This window comes from Cryptomeria japonica, chromosome 7 (genome assembly GCF_030272615.1).
Source record: "Cryptomeria japonica chromosome 7, Sugi_1.0, whole genome shotgun sequence".
NCBI classification, from domain to species: Eukaryota; Viridiplantae; Streptophyta; class Pinopsida; order Cupressales; family Cupressaceae; genus Cryptomeria; species Cryptomeria japonica.
Window position 1 is genome coordinate 219,176,514 of NC_081411.1, and position 27,548 is coordinate 219,204,061.

General features: G+C 33.4%; 1 protein-coding gene across 1 annotated transcript; it reads left to right on the forward strand.

The window, feature by feature from the left end:
- Positions 1 to 14,971: 14,971 nt before the first annotated feature.
- On the forward strand, positions 14,972 to 15,640 carry LOC131856599 (uncharacterized). The gene is made up of 2 exons (XM_059208441.1): positions 14,972 to 15,026; positions 15,231 to 15,640. Exons 1-2 carry the CDS (start codon positions 14,972 to 14,974, stop codon positions 15,638 to 15,640), a joined length of 465 nt encoding a protein of 154 aa, XP_059064424.1.
- The last annotated feature ends 11,908 nt before the right edge of the window (positions 15,641 to 27,548 follow it).

Below are 27,548 nucleotides of genomic sequence, written 5' to 3' on the forward strand. Positions count from 1 at the left end.
CATTATCCAATCCAATAATTCATCTGAATCCAACTTGCCATTATAATCCAGTGGGGTAAAATGTGGTCTGGTATTTTCTTTTCTCAAGGCTCATATGGACCTTTCTTTATTTGGATCATTCATCGATGGGTTTGCTCCTTATTCTCCAAGTATTTCTTCTTCTTCATCAATCACATCTTCAACATTTCAACCTCTTCTCTAGGCCATTTCAATGACTTTAACTGGACTACAATTCCTTGCAACATTTCCATCACAGCATGGCCTACATTTCAACATACTCCATGATTTCTAACATTTCCTCTTCACCCCATCTTTATGCCAATCCTTTGCAGTTTCATGCTAGATCCTCAATCCACCACCCCACAACAAAATCTTATAGGACGATGCAATATCAGAATGAAAAATCACTCTGATACCACTTGGTGCAGTCACAACATGAGGATCCTCAAAGAGAACAGTCTGGACTGTGCAAAAAGAGTTAACACAATATAAGAGAAACAATATGATGGAGGCAATGCTAAATAGGCTTTATTATATCATAAAAATCAATTACAACCTACCAGCAGCATGCAACCTACAAGATTCGACACACTCTCCTACTCACATAGATGCTCAAATACAATATCGGTTAACTTCAAACATCTTAACCTTTATATTTATCTTGTATGTTATAATTATGATCTCTGCATGCTAAATTAAATTGATTTATATGATCAGGAATGATTCATGTTAGCCTAGGACAAAACAAATACCGATGAACAAGATGAAGCATGTAAACAACTAGGTCGGTCTTTGTCAAAGAGATCACCCTAGAAAATCCATAGGATGAAGTGCAAACCTAAGAGAAGGTCTGACACATGCCAAGGAATGTTGGTAACAATGAATTGAGGCTCCACAAGTTATGGAAAGGATCCACAAGATTCGCCAATAACCAAATTAGTCCAAGCGGTTCTGGTGTTCCAAGCCAAAAATTTGTCTCAGATTCCGGAAGTGATAACTTGCCAGAAAAAGATCCAAACATTCCACAGACTAAGAATAAGGTAGATGAATAGGTCCACGAACAAAATCCAGCTCCACAAGATCCAGTGAGAAAATGCAAAGAAATGCAGAAAAAAATGCTAAAACTGTAAAATAGAAAATAAACTAAAAAAGATATTTTTGGTTGATGCATGATTGCAATGAACCAGGGATGCTCCTGCATCACAATCTTAAACTTCATAATTTTTTTAGAAATTGAATATATATATATATGGGTGCATGTGTGTATGTATATGTATAGGCATATACATATACATATATATGTATGTATGTATATATATATATGCATATGTATATGTAATATGTACATGTATATATATCTTTACACACACACACACACATATATATACATGTACATGTACATGTATATATAGATGTGTGTGTGTATATATATATATATATATATATATATACATGTACATGTACATGTACATACATATACATATACATACATACATATATTTATAGCACATATATATATATATATGTGCATATATATGTATATATATGTATGTATATATATATATGTATGTATATATATGTATGTATATATATATGCATAAAATAACCATACCCATTGAATTTTTCCTATCTCCTGTGTTTGGTGTAAGTCCTCTTTGTCATAATTTTTTTTTAATTTTTAATTTTTATTTCTTCTCATGCATTTTTCATGTTCAATTTTAAGTACAATAATTTTATTATGTAAATAAAAAAACAAAACATGATGATACCTCAAAAAGGATGAAAAACATAAGTTTAAATAAGGATTTATACACACATATATATGTAGACTAAAAGAAACACTATAAATGTTGCAATTTCATTAATTTAATAATTATTTTTATTTAAATTAAATCTCATATGTCTATTTTATTATTTTATTAGGGTTTTATTAACTTCATGCATTTCTATGTAAACATATTAATTAACTAATTCATGATTTAAACATAAAATAAATATAAAGTCAATAGTCTACATATTAATTACTTTTCTACTTATGTCACAATATGTCCAAAATATTAATAATAATTGTGTCTGATAAAATTTGGGGTTGTGACACTTTTGTTTTGCTCTACAATTTTTCTTCCATCGCTTCTAATTTTAGATTGGAGGACTTTAATTTTAAAAAGATTGTCTACCATGTGCCTATGGAAAGGAGCTTTTGTTATTGTCATGTGTTGTGAGCTTGTTTCTATGCATCATACTATGGAACTTTATTTCTATGGCCTTGATTATCTTAGTTTGGGATGGTTGTTAACGAAATCTTTGGTTTATTATTACGGTAATGTTTGGAGTTTTGGCTTGTGCCCATACTTCCTATATTGTTGTAAGGGGGTTGGTGTTTGTTGGTATCCTTTAGAGTATGGTGCTATATGTGTTATTTTCTTTGTTATTATTCTCGATTATTGTATTTTCAGGAGTCTATATCTATGTTTCTCCATGTATTGTCTTCCTCTTCTTCGGATTGACAAAAATGAATTTTCTACGTTATTGTCAAGAGACTATTTGCTTTGATTCTGGTTAATAGACCTTCTATATTTTATGTCATATTCTTCTTCTGGGATTGTAAATCGCCCTGGTGAAGATTTGGTTGAGGTTGTAATTTGTCTATGTATCAATTCTAGACAATCATTTATTTTTCTTCGCGTTTGAGTCCATATTTAATCTTTGTTGCGAATGTGCTATTGTATTTGTCAAACACACTATTCTGTATATTATATGCATCAGAATAATTTGTATATGCACCAGTTTGGGTTGCAAATGTTCTAAATCATCTGTCATATGCGCTATTCTGTGGTTTATATGCACCATGGTATCTGGTAAATGCGCTAGTCTATATATTATATGTATCACAATACTTTGTATATGTGGCAGTCTAGTTTGCAGAGGTGCTAAATCATCTATCATATGCACTATTTTAGTTTGTGAAAGTGCCATAATTCTATGCATAGGTGTTGTTTTGTTTTGTGTGGATTTTCTAAGCCGGAGACTTGTTTTGCTAGACCAGAGGCTTGCTCGATTATTTGTGATTTACATGTGTTATCCTGGTGATGGCTATTTTTTATCAACGATGGTTTTTGGTTTCTCTTGGCTATTGGAAGACTTTTATGTCTTCCAAGTGGGTGTTAGGTCATGAGAGATAGATCACTACGATCTCCCTTATGTAGGGTGTTATGGTTTGGACTGCTAGGAAATCTCATTGAAAGATTTTTTGTAAACAAGTGATAATCTTAAATAATTAATCTAGATAGGTTGGGTAGTGGGTTTTCACATTAATAAGATAATGAAATATTTTGGTGCCATACTTTCTTGATAATGACATATTTTGGTGAACAACCACTAGCATAGGCTCAGGATGAGATTGGGAAGGCCTTGGATAGGAAAACCAAACTCCCTTGATTCCCTCAAAGGTTGAGACAGTTTCACATTGGTGTCACGGGAGTTGGGGCATGGCGCCAGGATCTCCCTATTTTTATGGTTTTATGTGATGACAATCTTCCCTATATGTGTCCTAGATCCTTAGACCTTATTTGTTTGGAAACCTCTAGCATTTTTTGTTTTGTGCTTCGTTGGTTGAGCCTTATGAAGTTGATGTAGCTATGGCTTTGTGATTGCATTCAGCTATGGTTGTTGTCTAAGTGGTTATATGTCCTTTGGTTGTTATAGGTTCTAACCTATGTTTACAGTGTGTGGGATCTCGTGTCAATCTCTAGAGCACAGGGGTGTACATTTTGGTTCGATATGGTTAGATGGTTTGGGTGCCTTCTTCCTTTGTGATTTTCTCTTCATTGGTTGTTTGTACATCAGTGGTTCTGGATTCTTATCTTATCTCTTCATCTTGAGATGGATTTTTGGAGCATATTATTATGTATCTTTAAATTAGATACTTCATTATATCATGTACATTGGATAATTGTAATTGTAGGTTGAGATTATTATTCATGGTAGTATATGTTGTATATAGGAGAAGATATTCTTGTAAGACACGTATTGAACTATTGAATAATTGATATTATTGTGGGTAGTGGCTATGATTCTTGAAATAAGATTATGTTGTTTGGACTAGAAATATTTTTATTAAGTGTGGATGAGATGTATATCATGTAATAATTTTGTATAGATTCATCTATTAGGAATTGAAAATGATATTGAAGAGAGATGTTATGTATACTTAATGGGTGAAGTAACTGGGTAGGAACATTTGGATTTGGTGCATTAAAATGAACCTTCATATTAGTTGTTTTAATAATATGCTATAATTTTATGAGTAAATGATATTGTGGGCAATGTATATTGTTATTAGGTTGTGATTCATGAATGTGTGTTTATTATATTAATGCTTACTTTCTTATGACTCTAGTTGAAATGAATGCTGGAATTGTAAACTAGTATTATTTGATGTGGTTATATCTTCTTGTTGTATTAAGCGATGACATTGGAATACCCTAGGGAATGTTATCTGTGTGTTGTTTGTTTATGTCCACTTGCATTGTTATATTACTATTCTCATGATTTATTGATGTATTTGATTATTGGATATTATGTTAGTTGTGCATGTGTAGTATTAAATATTTTTTTAAAAAAATCTATATTATCACGTTTAGTTAGTTAGTTTCTCTAGGGTATTTTGGCAGGCATTACAAAAAATTCATTGGACTTTTTCAAAAACCTTTTTCAAGTCCCACTCATAGGGGGATGCAATAGGGGATGGAGGAGGGGAAACTAAAGAAGGCATAGAAGAATTAGGGGTTGTTGTAGTAATATTAGGGTTGTTAGGGGTCCATTCAGAGTCTATAAACCAAGAAGAAGTGGGATCCTTGGAGACAGTTTCTACAAGTACAGACCCTTTGTCAAGATTTTGTTTTTGAGGTGGGTCTTGGGATTCAATTATCTTCATTTTGGCAGAGTCTTATGTATATTTGGGTGTACACCACACAAAAAAATTGAAAACCTAGTATTATTATTTAATCCAATATTATTGATGTTACTCCTTTGTATTTGACTTATAGTGTGCCTTCTTCTTCTACTACACATGTGCCTTCACCACTTATGACTCATCCTTTCAAATATTTTATATCCATCATTTCACATTCTTTCAATATTATTATTATGTGCATTCCTCCCCTTGAATTATCTAGACTTAAATATGAATGAAGAATTGTATAGAATCCCTACTAATATGATGGTATCACATAGTGTTAAATATCACACTTGTTGTACATCAAAGTCATGGTTTTTGGCACCTATTTTAAATTATATTATTCTAAATGTCATTCCAATTCTAATTTATAATTATTCAATAAAATATGTTTAAACGATGTATTTGATGATAATATTAAGGTGTAACGATTGTCTTTCACTCTTAAGATTATTATATTCTTTAGTGCTAGATCTATCTATAGAATTTGTTATCCATTTCCAAACTTCTATGAGCTTAAAAACTAGTGTTTTAGACATGTTTGAGTATGATAAATGATCTAATGAGAAAATTAATGAATGTGTTATATTATTTCAATACCCTTGTTTATTAAATAAAAAGATACTTCAAGATGATGAAACCTGCCTTCCAACATATCATTTATTTGAGAAACTAAACTTCTTTTACATACCTTTACATCTATGTCAATAATTTTTGAGTTTAAATTACTTTGTCATCCAAAAAATGTTTGAATTTAAATTACTTTCTTTAAATTTTTATCTATCTCCTTATCCTTTAAGTTTCAAAATTTTGGAATTCTAATACTTTCCAATGAAATAATAATAAAAATGATATCAAGTTAAATAGTACACATATGATTTTTACATCTATACTCCCTTTTATTTTCATCAGACTAAATGAACTTGTGAATAATGTGTTTCAATATTCTCAATGCTGATTTATTAATTGAATCCATGCAGAAATATGTTAAAAACATACTTATACAACTATCGTAAGATAAATTATATCACTCTTTATAATGATATTGAAATTCCTTTAAAAACATAAATTTTTCACAAAGAAATAATAACAAATTTAAAATCAAAATTGTTGCCGTTAATCTCCAACTGCCTCATTTATTTTACCATATACCTTAGTGTTTTCTATCAAATCTATCTCTATTGCAGGTTACCTACCTTTGGACTCACTCCAAATCAAGACAGTTTTGAGTTAAACTAAAAAACTTTTCATTATTATCTTCTTTAGACTTCCTCCTTTGCTAGATATGTGAAAAAGAAAAGGTAAAAATGGAGTTTTATCTTGGCTGTAGAAGACGGTGCCATCACTGTTGTCTCTATGAAGTGAAGAAAGAGAAACAACTACTTGTAATCAAATATTGTTTGCAGATCCGTGTTTTGGGTTATCTGAATTCAGAGCTTTGAATGTTTTAAAATAAAAATGAAAATATAATATTTCAACTTGCTCTGTTTCTATCTCTATTTTTTTTCTTTATTCTTATGTATGTATTCTCCTTAGCCTCTCTCTATCAGTTGTATCAAAGCTGAAGGTTAGTGGTGTTAAATTTTTTTAAGGTTTTTCAAAAAGTTAAAAGGGTTTTTCAAGAAAGTTATTTGAAAGCAACCATAGTAGCTCGGAACATAAGTTTGACAAAGCCACAAATTCCTTAGTTCAATGGTTAAAATTATGACTATTGGGCAATTTCAATTAAGGAATTGTTTTGTGCTCAAGACTTATGAGTGTTTGTTGAGAATGGCTACCTAAATTCAATTGATGCAACAACATATAATGTATTAACTCAAGCAGAAAAAGACTTATTAAATAAAAATAGAAAGAAGGAATCAAAATCCCTCTTCTTCATCTTTCAAGGTGTGAGTAAAATCATTTTTCCAAGGATTCAAGAAGCAACAAAGTCAAAACAAGCAAAGGAAACTCTTCAAACAACTTATCAAGGAACGGAAAAAGTGAAAATAACTAAGTTACAAATGTTAAGAAGGGATTTTGAGACCATATGCATGAAAGAATAAAATACAATAGACTCATTTTTCACCCAAATCATTGGACTGGTAAATCAAATCAGATATCATGGTGAGACACTTGAAGAGAGGAGAGTGGTTGAAAAGATTTCAAATCTATCATAGTTTTCCTAGAAAATTTGAATCTATTGTGGTTGCCATAGAAGAGACAAAGAATTTCTCACAGTTTTCAGTGGATGAGCTTCATCTGGATCACTTATTTCTCATGAGCATAGTTTGGGTAGGTCGATAAATTCAAATTTGGAGCATGAATTCAAGACACAAGTCTTGATCAGCCATAGTAGAGGCAAGGGAAGAAGAAATTTTTTAGGTAGAGGAAGAAATCCATATAGAGGTGGAAGACAAAGGTATGACAAATCCTTAGTTCAATGTCATTATTACAAAAAATTTGGGCATTATTTAAATGAATGTAGAAAGAAGCAATATGATTCTAGGCAACACAATGCTAACTTCACAAGAGAAAATCAAAATCAAGATAGCATGTTCATAGCTTGTAATGTTGCACAAGAAAGTGAGAAAGAGATATAGTTTTTAGACTCGGGTTGCAGGAATCACATGACAGGGAAACTAGAAATATTTTCTAGTTTGGACGAAAATGTAAAACCAAATGTACCATTGGGGAATGACAACAATGTTTCAGTTATGGGTAAAGGAAATGTCAACATTATAACAAAAAATGGGGAGAAAAAGTTTATTCCGGATGTGTATTTTTCTCTTGGATTGAAACATAACTTAATGAGTATAGAGCATCTCATTCAAAAGGGGTATCATGTCTTTTTCAAGAACAAAGAATGCACAATTCTAAATAAATTTCCAAGTAATCAGATTATTGCAAAGGTCCAAATGAGAAACAATAAAATGCTTTTGTTAAGGCTAAAACTAGATTTGAAGGCAGAATTTTCTGAAGCACACCCACCAACAAACTCACAAGAGGATGAAGAGAAAGATACAACAATTCCGCAAGTAATTTTTCAAGCTAAAATTAAATATGAGAATTGGTTATGACCTCTAAGTCTTGGGAACCTAAACTTTGGAGGCCTAAACTTATTGCATAAGAAAAGAATGGTGAAGGGGTTGCCACTAATAGGAAAACTAGATAGAGTATGTGAAGGTTGGATTTTGGGTAAACAACATAGAGAATCATTTTCAATAGGAAAGTCGGTAAGGGAAAATGAACCATTGGAGATTGTTCACACAGATTTTTGTGGGCCATTGTAAACACCCTCAATTGGTGGAAGCTACTACTTCTTGACATTCATTGATTAATTCACAAGAAAGATATGGGTCTACGATCTAAAACATAAGCATAAGGTGTTTGATTATTTTTGCCAATGCATAGCTCTTGTTGAGAAGCAAAGTGGGCATCACATCAAAGCATTGACAATGGATAGAGGAGGTGAGTACCTTTCAAATGACTTCATAAGTTTGTGCAAGAATCATGGTATCCACAAACAATTTACTACAAGGTATACCCCACAACAAAATGGTGTAGCTGAAAGGAAAAATAGGACAATAATGGAAATGACAAGAAGCATGTCGAAGACAAAATATTTGTCGAAAGAATATTGGCTTGGAGTTGTAGCATGTGCAACATATATAATTAATAGATGTCCTACCAAAAGTGTCATCAATATGGTTCTGGAAGAAGCATGGAGTGGAAGAAACCATAATGTTTCTCATATAAGAATATTTGGATGTGTGACATATGCACATGTGTCAGATGAGTTAAGAATAAAGTTAAACAACAAAGGACAACTATGTATATTTGTGGGATATAATGATGAATACAATGCTTACAAGTTATACAATCCAATGAACAAAAACATTATGATCAACAAATATGTGCAATTCATAGAAGATGAAGCATGCGATGAAACATTAGATAAAACAATCAATATTTCAGCCAACTTACCACAATAAGAATGTGAAGATTTTATACTAGCACTTACTCCTCCAAATGTGATTCCTTCCACACTCATTCAAGGTCAACAAAGTGATCAAATAAAACCATAATTAGGCATAAGGACAACCCCAAAAACATAAGTAAATACTCCATTAAATATTCAGCAAACACCATCCTCATTTGGAACTCTTGGTGGTCGACCATCAAGTTCACATTCAACAAGTTCAAGTTACATGTCGAACACCACATGAGCAAGCTTGAGAAGACAAAAATTCGAAAGTTTAAGAGAGATTTATGAGAAAAATGATGATGAAAATAATGTAGATCAATTTTCTCTTTTTTCTTTATATTCACATGTTGAAGATCCAATTCATTTTGAAAAATCAATTAAAGAAGAAAAATGGGTGCATGCAATAAATGAAGAAAGAGTCAAACACGGGAGTTAGTGAGTCTTCCATAAGGAAAATAAGTGGGCTTACAAAACAAAATTGAATGCAAATGGTAATGTGCAACATAAAGAAAGACTTGTAGCAAAAGGTTATTCACAACAACTTTGGTTAGACTACAATGAAACATTTCCACCTGTGGCCCATTTAGACACCGGGAGAACAATATTAGCCATTACAAGTCAAAAGAAGTGGGAAGTATATTATATGAATGTGAAATCGGTTTTCTTAAATGGCATATTAGAAGAAGAGGTCTATGTAGAGCACCCACCTGGATATGAGATTTTGGGTCATGAAAACAAGGCCTACAAGCTCAAGAAGGCACTCTATGGACTCAAACAAGCCCCAAGAGCATGCTATAGCGAAATTGACTCTTATATTTTGCAAAATGACTTTAATATGTGTAACAGTGAGCCTACATTGTGTACCAAGATTAATGAGAAAGGTGAGATCATAATAGTTTATTTATATGTTGATCACTTGATTTTCATGGTTGAGCTATCAATTGATTACACATTTAAATTAGCTATGAAAAATAAACTTGAGATGAATGATTTGAGTTCAATGAGAGAGGTATATTCATTTCACAATATAATTATGCAAATGACATTTTAAAAAGGTTTAATATGATGGATTGCAAATCAGGCCCAACACCTATAGTAACATGTTTAAAATTGAGGAAAGAGGACAAAGGAGCTGATGTAAATCCAACTTTGTATAAAAAACTTGTTGGAAGTAGACCAAAAATAGCGATACCAATATAATCAATGTCTTCATCCTTCATAAACTCCACAACCCAATCTACCTCCTCATACACTGCATTGCTAGTGACATTGACCAATAAACTATTATGAGCAAAAATTATGAGTCTTTTAAGAAATTCTAGATTCATTTGAATAATGGATCTTCAAATATGCGAAGGCATATCACTGTTGATTATCACCGAAAATCTTGGAACTAATTTGCCAAAGAATCTGACATGAAAGTAATGCTTAGGATAGGTAATGATTAAATTCTCATCCACATTATGAGGCACCTACTCAATGTTACCTAGGAAACCATTTCCGAATACCCTTCTACAAAGCTCCTTTGCTACAAGCTTCTTTTCCCCCATCCACAAGATAGCCGCCAGAAAGAAAGTAGGGAGTCCAAATTCACTCTACATCTATGATCTATTCAAATGAATTCAACCCACAAAACCCTATTGGATTCATGGATGACAAACAATGAGAATTATTCATCACCTCTATTAGGTTCTTATTGGTCATAGAAGCTAAAAAAACCACGTACCTCCTCTAAAAAACAAGCCTAATGGGTGAATACATTAGAAAAACTACCTAGAAACAACCACAAAACTTCAAATGAGTACAACTAAGCCAAGTAATGTATTTGTAAAAATATTTCCCAAATCTCTAATAGCTTCTCAGTAAAGAAAAAAATAAATATTTCATTAATATACGAAGCCCAACCATCTTTTCCTTCATTTTGAAATGCTCTAAATCTCACATATCAACAAAAATTCATTATGATGTGACTTAAATCTTGTGTAAACCTAGGTGGCCCAACCTAGCAATTAGACTTCTTCATTAAATCCAAACATTACCCTAGGATTCAAATAAAAAACATAACATTTTCTTACTATTGGATAATATCTAATGTGTCTCATGTGGAAGGGTAGCCAACTCAACAACCCAAATCTCCAAACTAATACGTCCAAATGTCCTACACTGACCAAAGAGGAAAACTAGAGATAAACCTACAATTATTCATAATAAAAATTTAATAGGATATTTAATCAATGTCTTGTCCATACAAAACTTCTAGCACTCCCCTAAAAAATCTTATTCATCAATAGGACCTATTTTGTAGAAGAGAATTCCATCAGCCACTATATTGTCCAATATATTGTCTATTCTATTCTCTCCTCTATAAATATTATTAATTCTATAATCCTCAAAGAAGTTTAAAATTTCCAAAGCCCTATCCAATAAAGATCCCAATCTCCAATTAGGGGTTTCTTTGGACCTAAATGCATTAATTACTATTGCTGAGCTCCCTTCAATCTCAATTGTATCAATTCCCAAATCTTTGCAAAGAAATAAACCTTCTATCAATGCATTGAATTTTGCTACATTGTTAGTATCCTTTTACAAAGGTAAGGAGTATCTTGCTACTATTGATCCATCCCGAAAATGAATTACCCCACTAGCCCCAACCACCCCTGCATTGCCACAAGATGCTCCATCAAAATACAATTTGAACCATCCATATTGTGGAGTCCAAAACCATTATTCCCTAGCCTTCCTACTAACATCCCCTCCAATACTGAAGAATGTGGGTATCTTTAAACCGCACCAAACATTCTTCATCTAGTTATCCCACTCAAAGAATCTGACTCCTTTTTCCAAATGAGAAGAATTCACTCTATAAGCTAACTCTACAATACTTATTTCCACATTATAAGTCAAACTTTCTCTTGTCATAGCCTTATCTTGTAAGATCTCCCGATTTTGTTCTTTCCACAATTCCCAAAGAAGGATAGATGGGCTACATATTTATAGGTTTCCAAAGATATTTTATCCTCCATCTTTTTGGCCAAACTTTGAACAAACTTAATATACCATTTGGAAGGACCAATATCCATCCTAACTAAGCACAAAGCCATCTCCAATAAGTTTATGAGTATGGATAGCTGAGCAAAATGTGTTCCATTATTTCCTCAACATTCTTACATAAAACTCATTTCAAAGTTACTTCAAAACCTCTTTTTCTAAAGAATTTAGCAATTAACATTGTCCCTTTAAGAGAAGCCCAAGTGAATACTCTGGCCTTAGGCAGATAGAGATTTCTCCAACAAAGTTCCATAAGAAGTTTTGTCTTTAACAAGTTCATGCTCCGAGTGATGCTCTTATAACCCTTGTTGGCATTATAGTGCCTTGTTTTGGAGCCCATCCAAATTAATTTATCTTGCCCAAGTCTGAAGGTCATTCTTTTTTCTGCGAAACTCTATTTAAGTTTGATCAAATCTCTATTTGGTAAGGAAAATCCTCTATGCTTCTCCACTACCATCCCAAGGAAGGGTGTAGATTTCGCAATTCTGCATAGTCCCTGATTGTATCTCCCTAGTGATGTCTGATGTAAGTCTTGATTATACTAGTATACATTAGGTCATCTATAGTAGGAAGACCAAGCTAGGAGTCCTCCTAGAATAAACAAGACCAACCATGTTGGATATCCCAAGAAATTTACTTCGAAATAACCAATCTACAATTGAGTGTGAAATTCCACACCCTAGACCCCTTAGGTGGGTTTAGAGTTCTAAATATCTCACATGCATCATTATTCTATAAGTATTTATGTTTTAGAATATGCACCCACTACAAATGAGGCTCTTGATACATCCTCCAAGCAAGTTTAGCCCCAAGAGACTTGTTTTACCAAAGTTGATTTCTCAAGTCCACCACTTTGAATTTTTTGGGATTAGAAATTTTGTTCCAAGAGATCAATGCCAACTTCATTTTCTCATCATTGACTTTCTAAAATATTTTTTTCATAAGCTATATTATCTTTGAGTTCATTCCAATTGACAACAAGAGACAAAGGATAAGATATATGGGAAGGGAAGAGATAACTGATCTCAACATAGTGAGTCTCCTTGCCCAAGAGAGCCATTTCCCTTTCCAACGGGACAATCTCTTTTCCATCTTTTCCTTAAGTAGTTTCCATAGTTTTTTGGATCTTAATCCTTTGTTCAAGGGTAACCCTAAATATATACATGGGAGTGTACCTACTTTGGGTCCAAGAAACTGTAGAAGTTCAATTGCTGTCATATGATCCATTGAGAAGAAAAATACCTCTGATTTAAACTAATTGATTTCCTGATCTGAAGCTATCGCATATTACTTTAAAATATTTCTCAACTGCATTTCTTCCCTTTTCCTCCCATCAACTTATAGCATCATATCATGAGAAAATTATTGATGGGTCACTACTGGTAGACCACTTGTAATTTTAACTCCTTTAATTAGCCCTTCCTCTTCATTAGACCTAATGGCTCTCCCAAATGCTTTAGACATGATTATAAAGAGGAAAGGAGTTAAAGGATCCCCTTGCCTTATACCCCTAGGGCTATCAAAGAAACCTACAAGTGAACTATTAATGAGAATTGAATACCTTAGACTTGAGATGCAATATAAAATCCAATTCACCCATTGATTGTTGAACTTGAAGGCCTCTAGACATTTATAGAAAAAACTCCAATCAACCTTGTTGTATTCCTTCTTTATTTCTATTTTAATGAGAATGATTGGGGACTTATTGCATTGAATAGAGTATATTGCTTCTTGAGAAATAATAACTCCATGTCCAAAATTGACCTTCTTGGAATGAACCCTATTTGTTAGTCTCAAATGATATGAGGAATAATGATTTTTAATCTCTTTGTCAAGGCCTTTGACATGATATTGTAGATCTAGTATTATAAAGAGAAATGAGCCTAAAAACATGGTAGCTTGTTTCCATATCCTTCTTGGGGATAAGAGCAATTAAGGCATAATTATCTCCCTTGAGAATTTGCCTAAATTCCTAGTTACCTCAATGGCCTCAGTTAACTCATTCCTAATAATATGCCAACATTTGGGGAAAAAAAACAATAGGAAAACTATCCAAACCTAGGGCCTTATCCAAATGAAGTTGAAATAGGGCTACCTTAATCTCATCATAGGTGAATTTTCCTATCAACATGTGACTTTTCTCGTTGGTCACTAGGTTGGGAATGTTGTCAATGAAGGGTTGTAAATTATGCCAATTAGAACCTTCCTAGTTGTTTAGGATCTATGTGAAAAATAGACCTAATGCTTAACAATTTCCATTGGCTTGTCTATGAAGGTTCCATCATCTCTCTTCGGGCCTCTGATTCTATTAACATCTATTCTCTACTTGTTTGAATTATGAAAGAATTTTGAATTCTTATCCCTTATTGCCAACCAAGTCTCTCTGGATTTCTACCTTTAGAAAGTTTGCTCCTTAGCCAATATATCCTCATATCTTTATAATAACTCCTTGTCTCTAAGATATCTTTCTTGATCCATACTAGAATAAAATACTTAGCTTAGGTCATCGATCTCTACTTCTAATTCCTTTTTTGAAGTGAAAATGTCCTTAAAGTTATCTGTATTGCATTTAAGAACATTTTTCTCAATTTTTTTGAGCTTTGCTACAATGCAAAAATGTTTAGAGCCAATAAATTTTTCCTTCCATCCACCATTCCTCCTTCAACTTGAAAAATTTGTTGTTTCTCATTCGCATATTCTCAAAATTGAAAGGACAACAAATTAGTTTTTTGTCTCCTAAAATCATGACTTGTACTGGAAAATGGTCTGAACCAAAACATCATAGTATGGATGCCTTGAGCCCATAGGGGAAGGTAGAGAGATCCCTCAGAAAAGAAAAACCTATCTAATATTTAAGGATCCTTTCCCTAATTCAACTTCTAGAAAATCATTTTTGATTAGGATAAAATGAGTTTTGAAGGGAGCTCAAAACACTTCCTTTTTGTTGACAAAAGAGATATCTTATTGGTCAAGATGTTGGTAGTCACAGGCTTATTGATATGCATCTTCCTGGCCATGTGCTTAGACAGTTTGGGGAAGTACAGGGTATTCCAGGTGTGACAACTTATTTTGCTTGCACTACTTGACAGGTTGGTGATTGGGGTACTTGTATACAACCTCATATTTCTATTGATGAGTTTGATGCTCTTGCTCCTATTTTATGGGGATGGTGACTTGGTGTAGCGGATCCAGGGTCGACAGTGAAATATAGTGTATGGTGGATATAACATAGGCCTATACCTTTGACAAATCTGATAGTTCGAATTGGTGCTCAACAAATTAGACATGGCACGGGTCCTAGAGGGAGAGGTGGAGAGGATAGTGGTGGAAGAGTTAGACATGGAGGAGGTACGGATGGAGAAGGTAGGGGTGGAGGAGGTAGAGGTGGAGGAGGTATATATATGATAGCAACGGTTGCAGGGCAGGTGGATAGTGATAGGGAGGATGTGGATATTGGTGGAGAGACTACATCCATGAGCAGTTCTGATGATAGTGATGAGTCAAGATCAGGGTCATCGAGCAGTGATGGAGATGAGGGTGGGCATGATGGTTATACTATGGAGATGCCCCATGATGGAGAGTCTGTAGGTGTGGATAGAGGAGATGAGGAGGGATTGAGAGATCAAGTTAGAGATTTAGAGGACTTGGTCACTACTTTGCAACAATGACAGGTGGAGGATAGGGATCAGTATCGACATGTGATGGAGGATTTGAATGCAGAGAGGGACCAGATAGCTACTGATAAGGATTGATTACAGTGGGATAGGGATGAGGCAATTAGGTAGTCTTAGATCACTATGGATGCATATGAGAAGTTATCTGGGCCAGTGATGGAGGCATGTAGCTAGGCAGATAGATATTTTGCTGCAGCATTGGAGGCTATTTATTATCGGCATGTTTATGAGAGAGATATCCCCAAGGGTCAGAGGGAACCTAGTTTTGGTGCTTTCATGGGGAGAGGATCAAGTTGATATACTTATCGACAGACTAGCAATGGGTGAGTGATGGGTCCACCTAGAGCACCATCGGGATAGGTTGGAGCTAGTCGAGGTGCACCTACTGATAGAGGAAATATAGGTTGAGAGATTGGATACTGATTTTGATGATGTAGATACAATGTATTTTGACACATTTTTATATGATATATATGATATGCATTATTGATGAACTTTTGATGGTGAACTTCATGGTCTAATGTATTTTTATTGCAATGATGAATGCAATATGAATGTGATATCATGCAGTGATTTGATGTAGCTTTATGTTGTGATGCATAATGGTTGATGAAAACTTTATTATGAGTATAAAATGGTAATGAACATGCAATGTGATAATACTTATTATTATTTTTTTGTATCAAAATACATGTTGAAGATGTTAGAAGAATTGTTAGTTGTTAGACGTAGAAAATGATAGAAAATAATTAGTCAACTGAATCAATCTTTGTAAGCCAAATTTTGATGTAATAATGACCGATATGATAGAAATTTTGATGAGATAGTCTTCATTGATTTATTCATAGTGCAATACATTATCATTATTGTGCCTTATTATATAACAATGGAGCTTATTACACCAGGGTATAAAGAACCAAGATGTATAGATATCTCATTGCACATAAATGAATAGGTAATAGACAAGGAATGAACGCTCCATTCTGGGAATTACACTAGGGGTCGAAGTATGTGTGGCATTCACAAGTAGAATGCTCCTATCATAGACACCCACTAGAAAAATTGCACTAGAACTTCATCAATTTAAACCACAAACAACAAACAAAAAAAAGGATCATGCCCATCATGGCTCCTCTAGTAACTCTTGGACATCCTTGAGTAGCTAAAAGCAATGATCTTTGCTAATTTGATAAAAAAGAGTCAACCAAAATAGACAAAACTCCACAGTGAGACTGATTGTGCCTTTTCTCTAATATGTTTGGTGTAATTTCGATAATGTCTAATTTTAGAAGTTTTGGACCCTGTATAAGACTAATCTATCAGTTTCGAGTGTACTGATTCTGTTTAAGACAAGATGTTGATCACGTTGATAGTTTAATAAAACACAAGATGTTGAACGCGTTGATAGTTTGATAAATCGATAGATTAGACAGTTGATCAGTGTGATTGTAGATGTTTTGACAAGCTAGTTGTATCTTTTGTTTAACTTCATGCGAAGTGTTTGCTGGACATCTATTGGGGTGTTTGATTCTTACGAGACAATTTATTGCAAGTTTTAAAATTAGTATTTGATTGTCTTTTGTTTTCGAAGAGATTTTCCAATGTTTAGGGTTTTTGGTATTTCTCAATGTTTTTGGTCTTTTTTCAAGATCGTATTTGAATGTTTTTTTGTTGTGATTTTGATGTTTTCTGATTTTTAATTTTATTTTTTGTTCAGGACTTTTTTCGAATGTTTTGGTATTTTTTTTCAGCATCGTATTTTGATTTTTTTTAGTTGATTTTTTCATGATCATTTTTCAAATGTTTTTGAGGTTTTTCAAGATCATTTTTCAAATGTTTTTTGATTTTTTTTAGGATCATTTTTTAATGGTTTTTTTTTTTTTTCAAGATCATTTTTTGAATGTTTTTTAGTTTTTTCACAATCATTTTTCGAATGTTTTTTTATTTTTTCAGTTATGCCCCCACGTATGCAAACCTTATATGATAATGCATAATGTGATGGAGACAATGCATTTTGATATGAGTTATGCTACTGCAAGATGCATGAAAAAAATGTTGGTTGAATTGAGGTAGGAATGATTTTGTTGAAGAATGAAGATTGACATGCTTGAATGGTCTTAAAAGAAGAAGAAGGTTGGGCTGATAATGATTTCCTCGTGGTTATCACTTCTCTCATCATATTTTCTAACCAGTTGTATGGTTGCTAGGACTAGTCATGTCTCTCAGTTTTTGTTGCAAAGTATTTTTTTGTTGAGCTAATGTTTCTATGGATGGTCATAGAATAGGAATGGAAGAGATGAATTCTTCATCTTCCCTATGAAATGCATAATGCCTTGATCCATGATGTTTGCTTGATTGGTTTGAACCTATGATCACAACATGTAAGATGTTTTCTTCATTTTCTATTATGTTGCAAAATTTTGATTTGATGTTGATGTTGACAAGCTTGTTTGCTATAGGGTTTTGATCTTGTTGATATTGAAACTTGACTTTGTTGAGGGATTTGATCTTGTTGATGTCTTGACAAAACTTTGGTTGAGATTCCACCTTTTTTTCTAGTATTTTTTTTTAGGATCGTATTTCGATTTTTTTAGTTGATTTTTTCATGATCATTTTTTGAATGTTTTTGAGTTTTTTCAAGATCATTTTTCGAATGTTAAGGATTTTTTAGGATCATTTTTCGAATGTTTTTTGATATTTTTTAGGATCATTTTTTAATGTTTTTTATTTTTTTCAAGATCATTTTTTGAATGTTTTTAAGTTTTTTCACAATCATTTTTCGGATGTTTTTTTATTTTTTCAGTTATGCTCCCAAGTATGCAAACCTTATATGATGATGCATAATGTGATGGAGACAATGGATTTTGATATGAGTTATACTAATGCAAGATGCATGAAAAAAATGCAATTCCTATTTGAACAAGGGTGAGTGTGTGTCTTTTATTTTGAAATGCACTAATTAGATTAAAGGTGTGAAACATTTAAGAGATAGGTGCTCAATCCATTCTCAAAAGACTTAGACCATCCAACCTAACACACTATGTAACCAAGATTTATGAATGGAGGCACGAAAAACTTCTCCATGAATTCTTGAAACTTTGATCTTCTTTTACCCATGTGTGTGCGTTTGAGTTCATTCTGGTTCTTATAACCATCAAAGACCCTTGGAATCCTATGTGGCTAGCTACGTGAGTTATTTTGACTTCAAAAGCAACCTGGATAGAGCCTTGCTGGAAGCAAGCTTTTCGGGCTATGACGAGGTTATGCAGTATAATCTCTCAAATATTGCTCCATTGCCAGTAGGCATCCATAACCCTAATGGAGTTACTTGCATGTTCCTCTAGTAAAACTTTCTCTTTTCTATCGCACTTTTATGTGTGATATTTCAGTAATATATCAATTTTTTATTTGTTTTTTCTTGAGATTGACATAATACTTTTTTCTTGCCTTGATTTGTAAGTAACGAAACCTACTTAGGTAGGACACTTATAGTGGTGCTAAAGCAAAATATTGGATTTTTCACTAACCACATGACCAACTAGGTATCTGTAATGACTTAGAGTTTTTGATTAATGTGTGAGATATAGCAATTGATAGATTTTGGGTAACAAGAATTGATAGTGAAACTTCTACCCAACCAAGGATAAAGCTTAATCACAATGTGATGTTGAAGATGAATGACTAAAGGCCTCCTAAAGACCTCATGAACAAGTATCTGGGAAATGAGACAACCTTAGTTCCTTCTAGTGCAGACAAGTGAATAACTCAAACAATCATCATGTTTTATTGATGCAACTATATGAGAAAACAATAATGACATGTAGCTATATGTTGAAATGAACCCACCCTTAAATATAATAACTCAAACAATCATCATGTTTTATTCATTTGTCTTTGTTTGAAGAGTTGGATGAACCTATCTTTTACAATAGGATATTTAGTTGCGAGTCTTTCATATACAGTTTCTGCTATAGCCTCCTTATTTCAAACCAATTAAATTGTGGTAAATATTCATGCCCCCAGTCTTTCAAGTGTGGGTGTATGAGGAAAATAGATTTTGGTTTTGAAGTTGTGACATGAGTGGGGTCCATGCCTATTTTTATTGATGCACTTGAAGAGTATGATGAAGCCAACCAATTGTTGATCTCATTAGCTAGTGTTATGCTTGTGCTTGAAGAAAAAGATGTAACAATATGGGTATTGATTTCATTAGCTGGTGTTATGCTTGTTTCTATCATGACATTGGCATTTGATGATGGTGTATATAGTATTGTTGATGATTTGTCCTCTGTAGTATGATCTGGATTGGTGATTTTATTGATAAGGGGTTCATGAACAACTTGTGTATTGGAATCATGAGAGAAACTAGGAGAAATGATAATGAGATATTGTTTAGGAGGTGGATGTTGGATGGTACTTGAAAGAACATCTTGCTCTTGTGAAACAAGGGTGTTATTATGAGTGGAATAGAAAAGAATGAGGGGATCATCATAAGACTCTTGGTCAATGGGATCTTGATCGAAAATTGGGTATGATGAAAAGGTTTGTTCTTGATCTTGATTTATTTCATGTTTGATTTCTTCTGATTTTGGATTGTCCTCCTGACATGGGGGAGTTTGCATGGGAGATTTTTGGAAGGCTTCAACCTTTTGAATTTATGAGAAAGGATCTTGAATGAGAATCTTTGAATCATGACTTGGATTAGACTGAATTTGTGCTATGGATAGCCCTTGGGAGATTATGCTATTGGATGAACATAGTGTGGATTGGTCTTTTGTAACCTTAGGGGATGATAAAATGGTGGATAGATGTGGTTGATTTGGAATTTGGTTGAAAAGAATTTTAGTTTGGTTGAAAGGTGTGTGATTTTGGTTGAAAGAGGATTGATTTTGGTTGAAAGAGGTTTTATTTTGGTTGAAAGAGGTTTGATTTTGGTTGAATGAGTTTTGACTTGTAGTTTTGTTGAAAGAGGTACTTTGAGTATTAGGTTCATGTGAATTTTGATTTGGACTTTGGTTGAAACGGATTTGGTTTTGGTTGAAAGGAGTTTGAATGTTGGGTTGAAAGAAGGTTGACATGAATCTAATGTTGGTTGAACTAAGGTAGGAATGATTTTGTTGAAGAATGAAGATTGACATGCTTGAATGGTCTTAAAAGAAGAAGAAGGTTGGGCTGATAATGATTTCCTCGTGGTTATCACTTCTCTCATCATATTTTCTAACCAGCCATATGGTTTCTAGGACTAGTCATGTCTCTAAGCTTTTGTTGCAAAGTATTTTTTTGTTGAGCTAATGCTTCTATGGGTGGTCATAGAATAGGAATGGAAGAGATGAATTCTTCATCTTCCCTACAAAATGCATAATGCCTTGATCCATGATGTTTTCTTGATTGGTTTGAACCTAAGATCACAACATGTAAGATGTTTTCTTCATTTTCTATAATGTTCCAAAATGTTGATTTGATGTTGATGTTGACAAGCTTGTTTGCTGCAGGGTTTTCATCTTGTTGATATTGAAACTTGGCTTTGTTGAGGGATTTGATCTTGTTGATGTTTTGACAAAAATTTGGTTGAGATTCCACTTTTTTTTTTGGTATTTTCTAAAATTTTTGAACTTGGTGAAATGTAGTAAAGGACACAACCGACACATAAAACCGTGAAAAGAATACTTGTTTAAGGAACTTTTTTCAAATTCCCATGAATTTTGGAGTCTTTTTCATGACCCCATTTTGTTTTTGTTGTATTTGGGCAATTTGATATCACATCAAGTAGACTCTCCTAAGGTTAAAAGGTCACAAGTATTTCCACAACCCACATCTTAATACTCCGTGAGCTTAAATAGTTGTGTCACATCCTAGGGTGGGCCCATTTTTTTGCCTTTTTCCTAAAATTAGGCCAAAGAAGATTACTCCCCAATTGGCTCATTATCCTGGGAGATATATGGTGAGTGTCTTGGAGGAAGATTCTTCCCCACCCTTGCACTCTAATAAAACAAGTGTCTGGTTACTAACTCAGCTTCGCTTCTAATTTCTAAAGTGTTTAGACAGGGTTTCATTCAAGTGGTCACAATCAACAACATTTTACACTTAATTGAGGGAGGTCTCCTAGTCTATAAAGGTTACGCTCTACAGATTTTAACGCACTGTATAGGTACTGAGGGAGGCATAACGTCGTTGTGACAATATGTAACACTCATCACACATGCTTTTCATCACATACACATTTGATTATAGCAGCTTGGATTACTTGGCTTTATTTGTTGGCCACTTAGATCATTCCCCTCTCACCGACCTTAATGGTGCTCGAAGGGTAACTCGGAAGGGTAGGCCTTCTAAAGGATTTAATTGCAAAAAATAAAGGAAAGCATGAAAGATCAAAGTCTGGTTTTCTGATCACCCATTGAAGAGGAGAGCATAATACCTATCCCTTTGAAGACACAAAAACCAAAGTTCTTTATTATCCCTTAATTGCAATTATTTTCTATTCTAAGTGAGATGTTTCTCCACATAGACATGATGTTCATTTTAACTAGCATAGCAATGATGAAAGTTATTTTGTTCTTTTAGTAAAGCACCAAAAAAGAAGTGTTTCTAAGCTACCCTTATAGAAAACTAATAATGTTAGTCAACACACAGTGGGCTATCTAGCCTAATTTTCAAGTTACAGAGTTCCATCTTTTCATAGACAAAAAGGTATTTTGGTAAAAAACAGAACTGTAATAAAACATAAAATGAAAAACTAAATCTATCAAATGCGACTAACCTACTAATCAAATGTGAAATGATAAACTATCAATTGTGAATTACTGTGTAAGCAATTAAACCATGATGATTGATCAATTGTAATATGATGTGATAGCAATTGTGACTTCTTGTTTTTGTTTTTGTTTTTTTTAAATTGAACTTTTAATAGAAAAAAAAAGAAAAATTTAGAAGATAGAAGAGTTATTCTGTGATGATATTGTTCAACACTATGCAAGCCAACACATCAATTTTGTCAAATAACTTGTACTTGGTTAAAAAGTGATGGATGGTTTTGTGGTACTGAGCGAAGTCCTTTTTTTCTTCAATCTCACAAAGCTCTCTATTAGCCTTCAAAAACCTCTGATAGGAATTTTGTTGTCTCTATTTTGCTTTTCCTTCCTTGTACCTGAAATTCAGAATCTCACTTTTCCTGCCATTGGATTAGATACATCTTATATGCAGAATTTTAAATTTTCTAGAATTTAATAAAATTTCAGGGTTAGATGCGCAATACAAAATAATGTAAAAATGAAACAACTTGTTTTGAATTTGCAATTCTCAAGAACAATTGTGACCTATTTAAGCAATTGAGATATCTTGTCTAATCAATTGCAATATGATATCAGGGCAATTGCAATTTTTTGCATATGAAATTGCGACGTCCAATTTCCTATGTCTGTACAGATCTACAAAACATGTCAAAACAAAAAATAAAGGTCAGAGTGTTTCACTTTGGGTTCACCAAATGTACTCAGGATGTAAATAGGCATAAATTGCGTAAATCAGATTATCAAAGAGTGAATCACAACTCTAAATCAAATTATTACTCCTAAATAGCAATGAAATAAAGCTAATTATCAATTGAATTGAAATGATCTATCTCAGACTTCCTCAATTGACATAGCAAGGCTTCCATTGGTCTTCTCCATTGTTGTCGATGTAGGTGCCTCTCAAGTATTGCACTGATTTCCTACATAAGATAAGAAACAATATTGAAGACTGTGATTCTAGATTGAATTGAGAAAAGAGGTTGAATTTATAGATTTTCAACACAAAGGGGTTGAGAAATAGAACTCAAGTGTTGATTGATAGACAACTGAAATTGATTGATCAATGAATTCAATTGATTGATTTGTTCACTAAATTGATTGAGGAGTGAATTAGATTGATTGAAGAGCGAACTTAACGGATGGATTTGTCAACTCACTTGATTGATTAGTGAACTGAATAGACTAGGGAGATGACTAAATTGATTGATTAGAAGACTGAATTGATTTTGAGTTAAAAGGGATGATTGATGAGTTAATTGAGTTAACTGATTAGACAACGGATTTGATAAATTAGTTCTGATTTTAGCATGTGTTGTAGGAATTTGAAATTGAATTTGATTTTAATTTTCAATTTAAATTTGGTCATTCAAATGCTGAAATGCACATGAAATTAACTGAAATGCAGTTTTGGTGAAATGTGAATTTGTAAATGTGAAATTAATTGAAATGAAATGAAATTGGAATTTGGGGAAATATGAAATGAAATTAGATGAAATTAATTGGAATTAGAATTTGGGGATTTGGAGGAATTAATTAGTTAATTTAAACAATTTAAATGAAATTATTTAAACTTAGGAGATTGAATTAATTAAATAATAAAGATTATTTAACTAAGGAAAAGGTCATAATTAATTAAATAATTGGTATTTAATTAATAATTGAGATATGGTCAATTGATTAAAATGACTTGAGAATAGGAATAGAATAATTAGAAGCGTTGAAGGTCGATGATTAGAAGAAATTGTTAGTTCAATCAAATAATTAAAGAATTACTTAATTAAATCAATGAATAATTAGTGTAGAATTAGTGAGACAATTTTAGTGTCTACACATAGTACATAGTAGTATCCATTTGAAAAAATCATTATATTTTCATTCCTATTGCGTGTATAATGTTATGTCATAACTGATTTTTTAAAAAGTTTTGGATCAATTATTATAATCAAATTGTCAATACAAAAGATAAATTATTAGGTTATGGTTTAGGGTTCTATTTGATGCATGGTTAGAGTGACAGTTTTAATTTTGTTATGGGCTGGGTTATGGTTCAATTTGGTTCTATGTTAGTGTTTAGTTTGGTTTAGTCTTAAATTAGGTTAAGGTTTAAGTATATTTGAAATTAGTATTCAATTTTTAAGTTAAACTATATATATATATATATTTCGACATTAATCCTCCCCCTTTCTGTATACTACTTCAATTCTAAAGTATAAATAATGAAGTTATAAGATGGTTTTATATAATGTGAACTAAGGAGTGTGAGGCAAGCTATCAAACTAGTAGCTATCTAATAATGATAGAGCCATTAAGATTTGGTGTTTGCATGCCCTACATCATGTGAAACAATGGGGCTTTATCGATCCTAACTATTAATAATTATGAAAAAGGAATTTTCTAGATCATTGAGTTTTAAAACTAAGGGCTGGAATATTAGGAACAAAAAATTGTGAGGATATGGAGTCAAATTTGAGATTGATCTCGGCAATGGATTTTAGGGGAGAGATTAAGGCTAAATGATGGGGAATCATCTTGAAAGATTTGGATGATTTCTCTCTTAGAGCCATTCAAGAAATTATGAAGGATGAATAGCTGAATAATGAATTCAGGTATAGTTTAAACCGTGATATACTGGCCACATTCGCTGCTATTGTCCTAACAATTGGGGTGGGCAAAGGGGATGCAATTCAATTCTATAAGACCGTCTTTAGAGAGGAATTTTTGGGAAACTTAGAGATAAGAGTTGGTAGTGTGGATAACAAATTAAGGATTCGTTTCCCAGAAGATTATGGTATTAATGTTGGCATAGGTGGGATTGAGGTTAAGGGTAGGGTCATCATCAAATGATCGTTGCTAGTCATAAGGGATAGAGAGGCCTTTAACCAACACTGAGAAAGGATCTAAAGGAATGCGGATTTCCTCTTTAAATGGCTACAGAAGGAGGTGCCCAATGCTAATTGGTGGGTTGAGTAATTAAAAATGGAAGGCTTTAAGGCCCCAAAGGACATGTCAGAAATTTTGATGGAAAGGATTCAAATCCTTCTATTTGTTATCCTCAAGGCTGCAAGAATTAAAAGGAAATTTAAGGATGTTGGGTAGGGCACCTAGAAGTGTTAGGGTTTCAAGCAAATTTGAAGCAAATATGAATTAACAATTATATGTAGATTTAAATACAAAAGATAAAGGAATAAAATAGGACACAGATACCACAGAGATTTAACGTGGTTCACCCAGAATGGGTTACGTCCACCATACACAGCCATCCAATCTTTCTTATTATCCAGCAAAAAAATAGTACATCAACTTTACAATGCCTTAAGCATCCCAGCCGCTTATAACATGTGTTTTTAGGGCAACAAACAAAGTTGGCCTTTTTAGGGTTTTATTGCAATGTTAGTTTTCATCAACAAAAAATGTCCAAAATAAATTTTTTTGGGGGCTACTACCCTCAAACCCCCGCAGCGGGCTACACCTGCTTTCTCGGGGCCCGACCTGGCCCCAGACCTCGGTGAGGATACATGTTGAGTGTACAGTACTTTGTTGATTAGTTGCCACATATCAACAATCTCCCACTTGGAGACTAATCAAGCTCCACACCAAAAAATCTCCCACTTGGAGATTGATAATAGATGACACCACTGTACTTGTAGCATCCACTAGATAAAACATTGGGACTCAACTGGTATAAATTCCACAATTATCAATCAAGAAGACCGATGAAACTAATGAAGAAATTAGCTTCTCCTGTGGAACTGCCTTCATGAACATATCAGCAAGATTCTCACTTGTGTGAATCTTCTCAAGCCATAACTGACCCTCCTCCAAAACAGTCTGGATGAACTGGTACCTGAGCTGAATGTGCTTTGTCCTTGAATGAAAAGTAGAGTTTTTTGCAAGATGAATGGCACTCTGGCTATTAGTATACAATGGGTGAACCTCCTGTGTTTGACCCAATTCCTCCAGAAAACATTGTAACCAAATCATCTCCTTGCTGGCTTCTATAGTATCAACATACTCAGCTTAAGTGGTTGAAAGTGCAACAACCTTTTGTAGCCTAGAAATCCAACTAACTATAATTCCCCCTATAGTAAAAACATACCCTGTAGTACTCCTCCGTGAATCAATATCACCTACAAGATCAGAGTCAACAAATCCACTCAGAGCAGCATTAGATCCTTTGAAATATAATGCCTTTGTAGTAGTTCCTTTCAAATACAAAAGAATCCCTTTCACAGCCTTCCAATGTTCCATACCTAGATTACTCATAAACCTCCTCACAACTCCCACTGCATGTGCAATATCTGGCCTTGTGCATACCATTGCATACATCAGACTGCCAATAGCTAATGAATACGGGATGTTAGACATTTTATTTACCTCTTCATGTGCCTTTGGGCACATCTCCTTAGTCAATTTGAAATGACTAGCCAAAGGTGTACTAACTGCTTTTGCATCCTGCATGTTAAATCTTTTCAACACCTTCTTTATATACTCACTTTGGGACAAATTCAAGGTTCTATTTTCCTATCCCGTGTGATCCTCATACTGAGAACTTTCTTAGCTGCACCCAAATCCTTCATAACAAATGACCTAGCTAATTTCTATTTAAGATCATTTATATGTTGCATGTTAGACCCGGCAACAAGCATGTCATCAACATAAAGCAACAGGATAATATAACTGTCATTATCCAATCTCTTAAAATATACACAATGATCAGAATGATATCTATGATAACCGTGTTTAGCCATGAAACTATCAAATTTTAAATACCATTATCGGGGTGATTGCTTTAGGCCATACAAACTTTTCTTCAACCTGCACACCAAGTTCTCCTTACCTTTGACCTCATATCCCTGTGGTTGCAACATGTAAATTTCCTCCTCCAAATCTCCATCGAGAAAAGCTATTTTGACATCTAATTGTTCAAGATGTAAATCATATGTAGCCACAAGACTAAGTACAGTTCTAATTGAAGTCATTTTTACAACTAGAGAAAATATTTCATCATAATCTATACCCTTTTTCTATGCAAAACCTTTTACCACAAGTCTGGCCTTATATATTTCCTGACCTCCTTCGTCCTCCTTCAGCCTATAAACCCATTTGTTAGG

What these genes read in the sequence shown, in the direction of transcription:
- LOC131856599 (XM_059208441.1), top strand. Translation starts at nt 14,972, where the DNA reads ATGCATCTTCCTGGCCATGTGCTTAGACAGTTTGGGGAAGTACAGGGT. An exon ending in GGAAGTACAGGGTATTCCAG is followed by an intron (nt 15,027 to 15,230) that starts GTGTGACAACTT and finishes CAAATCTGATAG; the next exon opens with TTCGAATTGGTGCTCAACAA.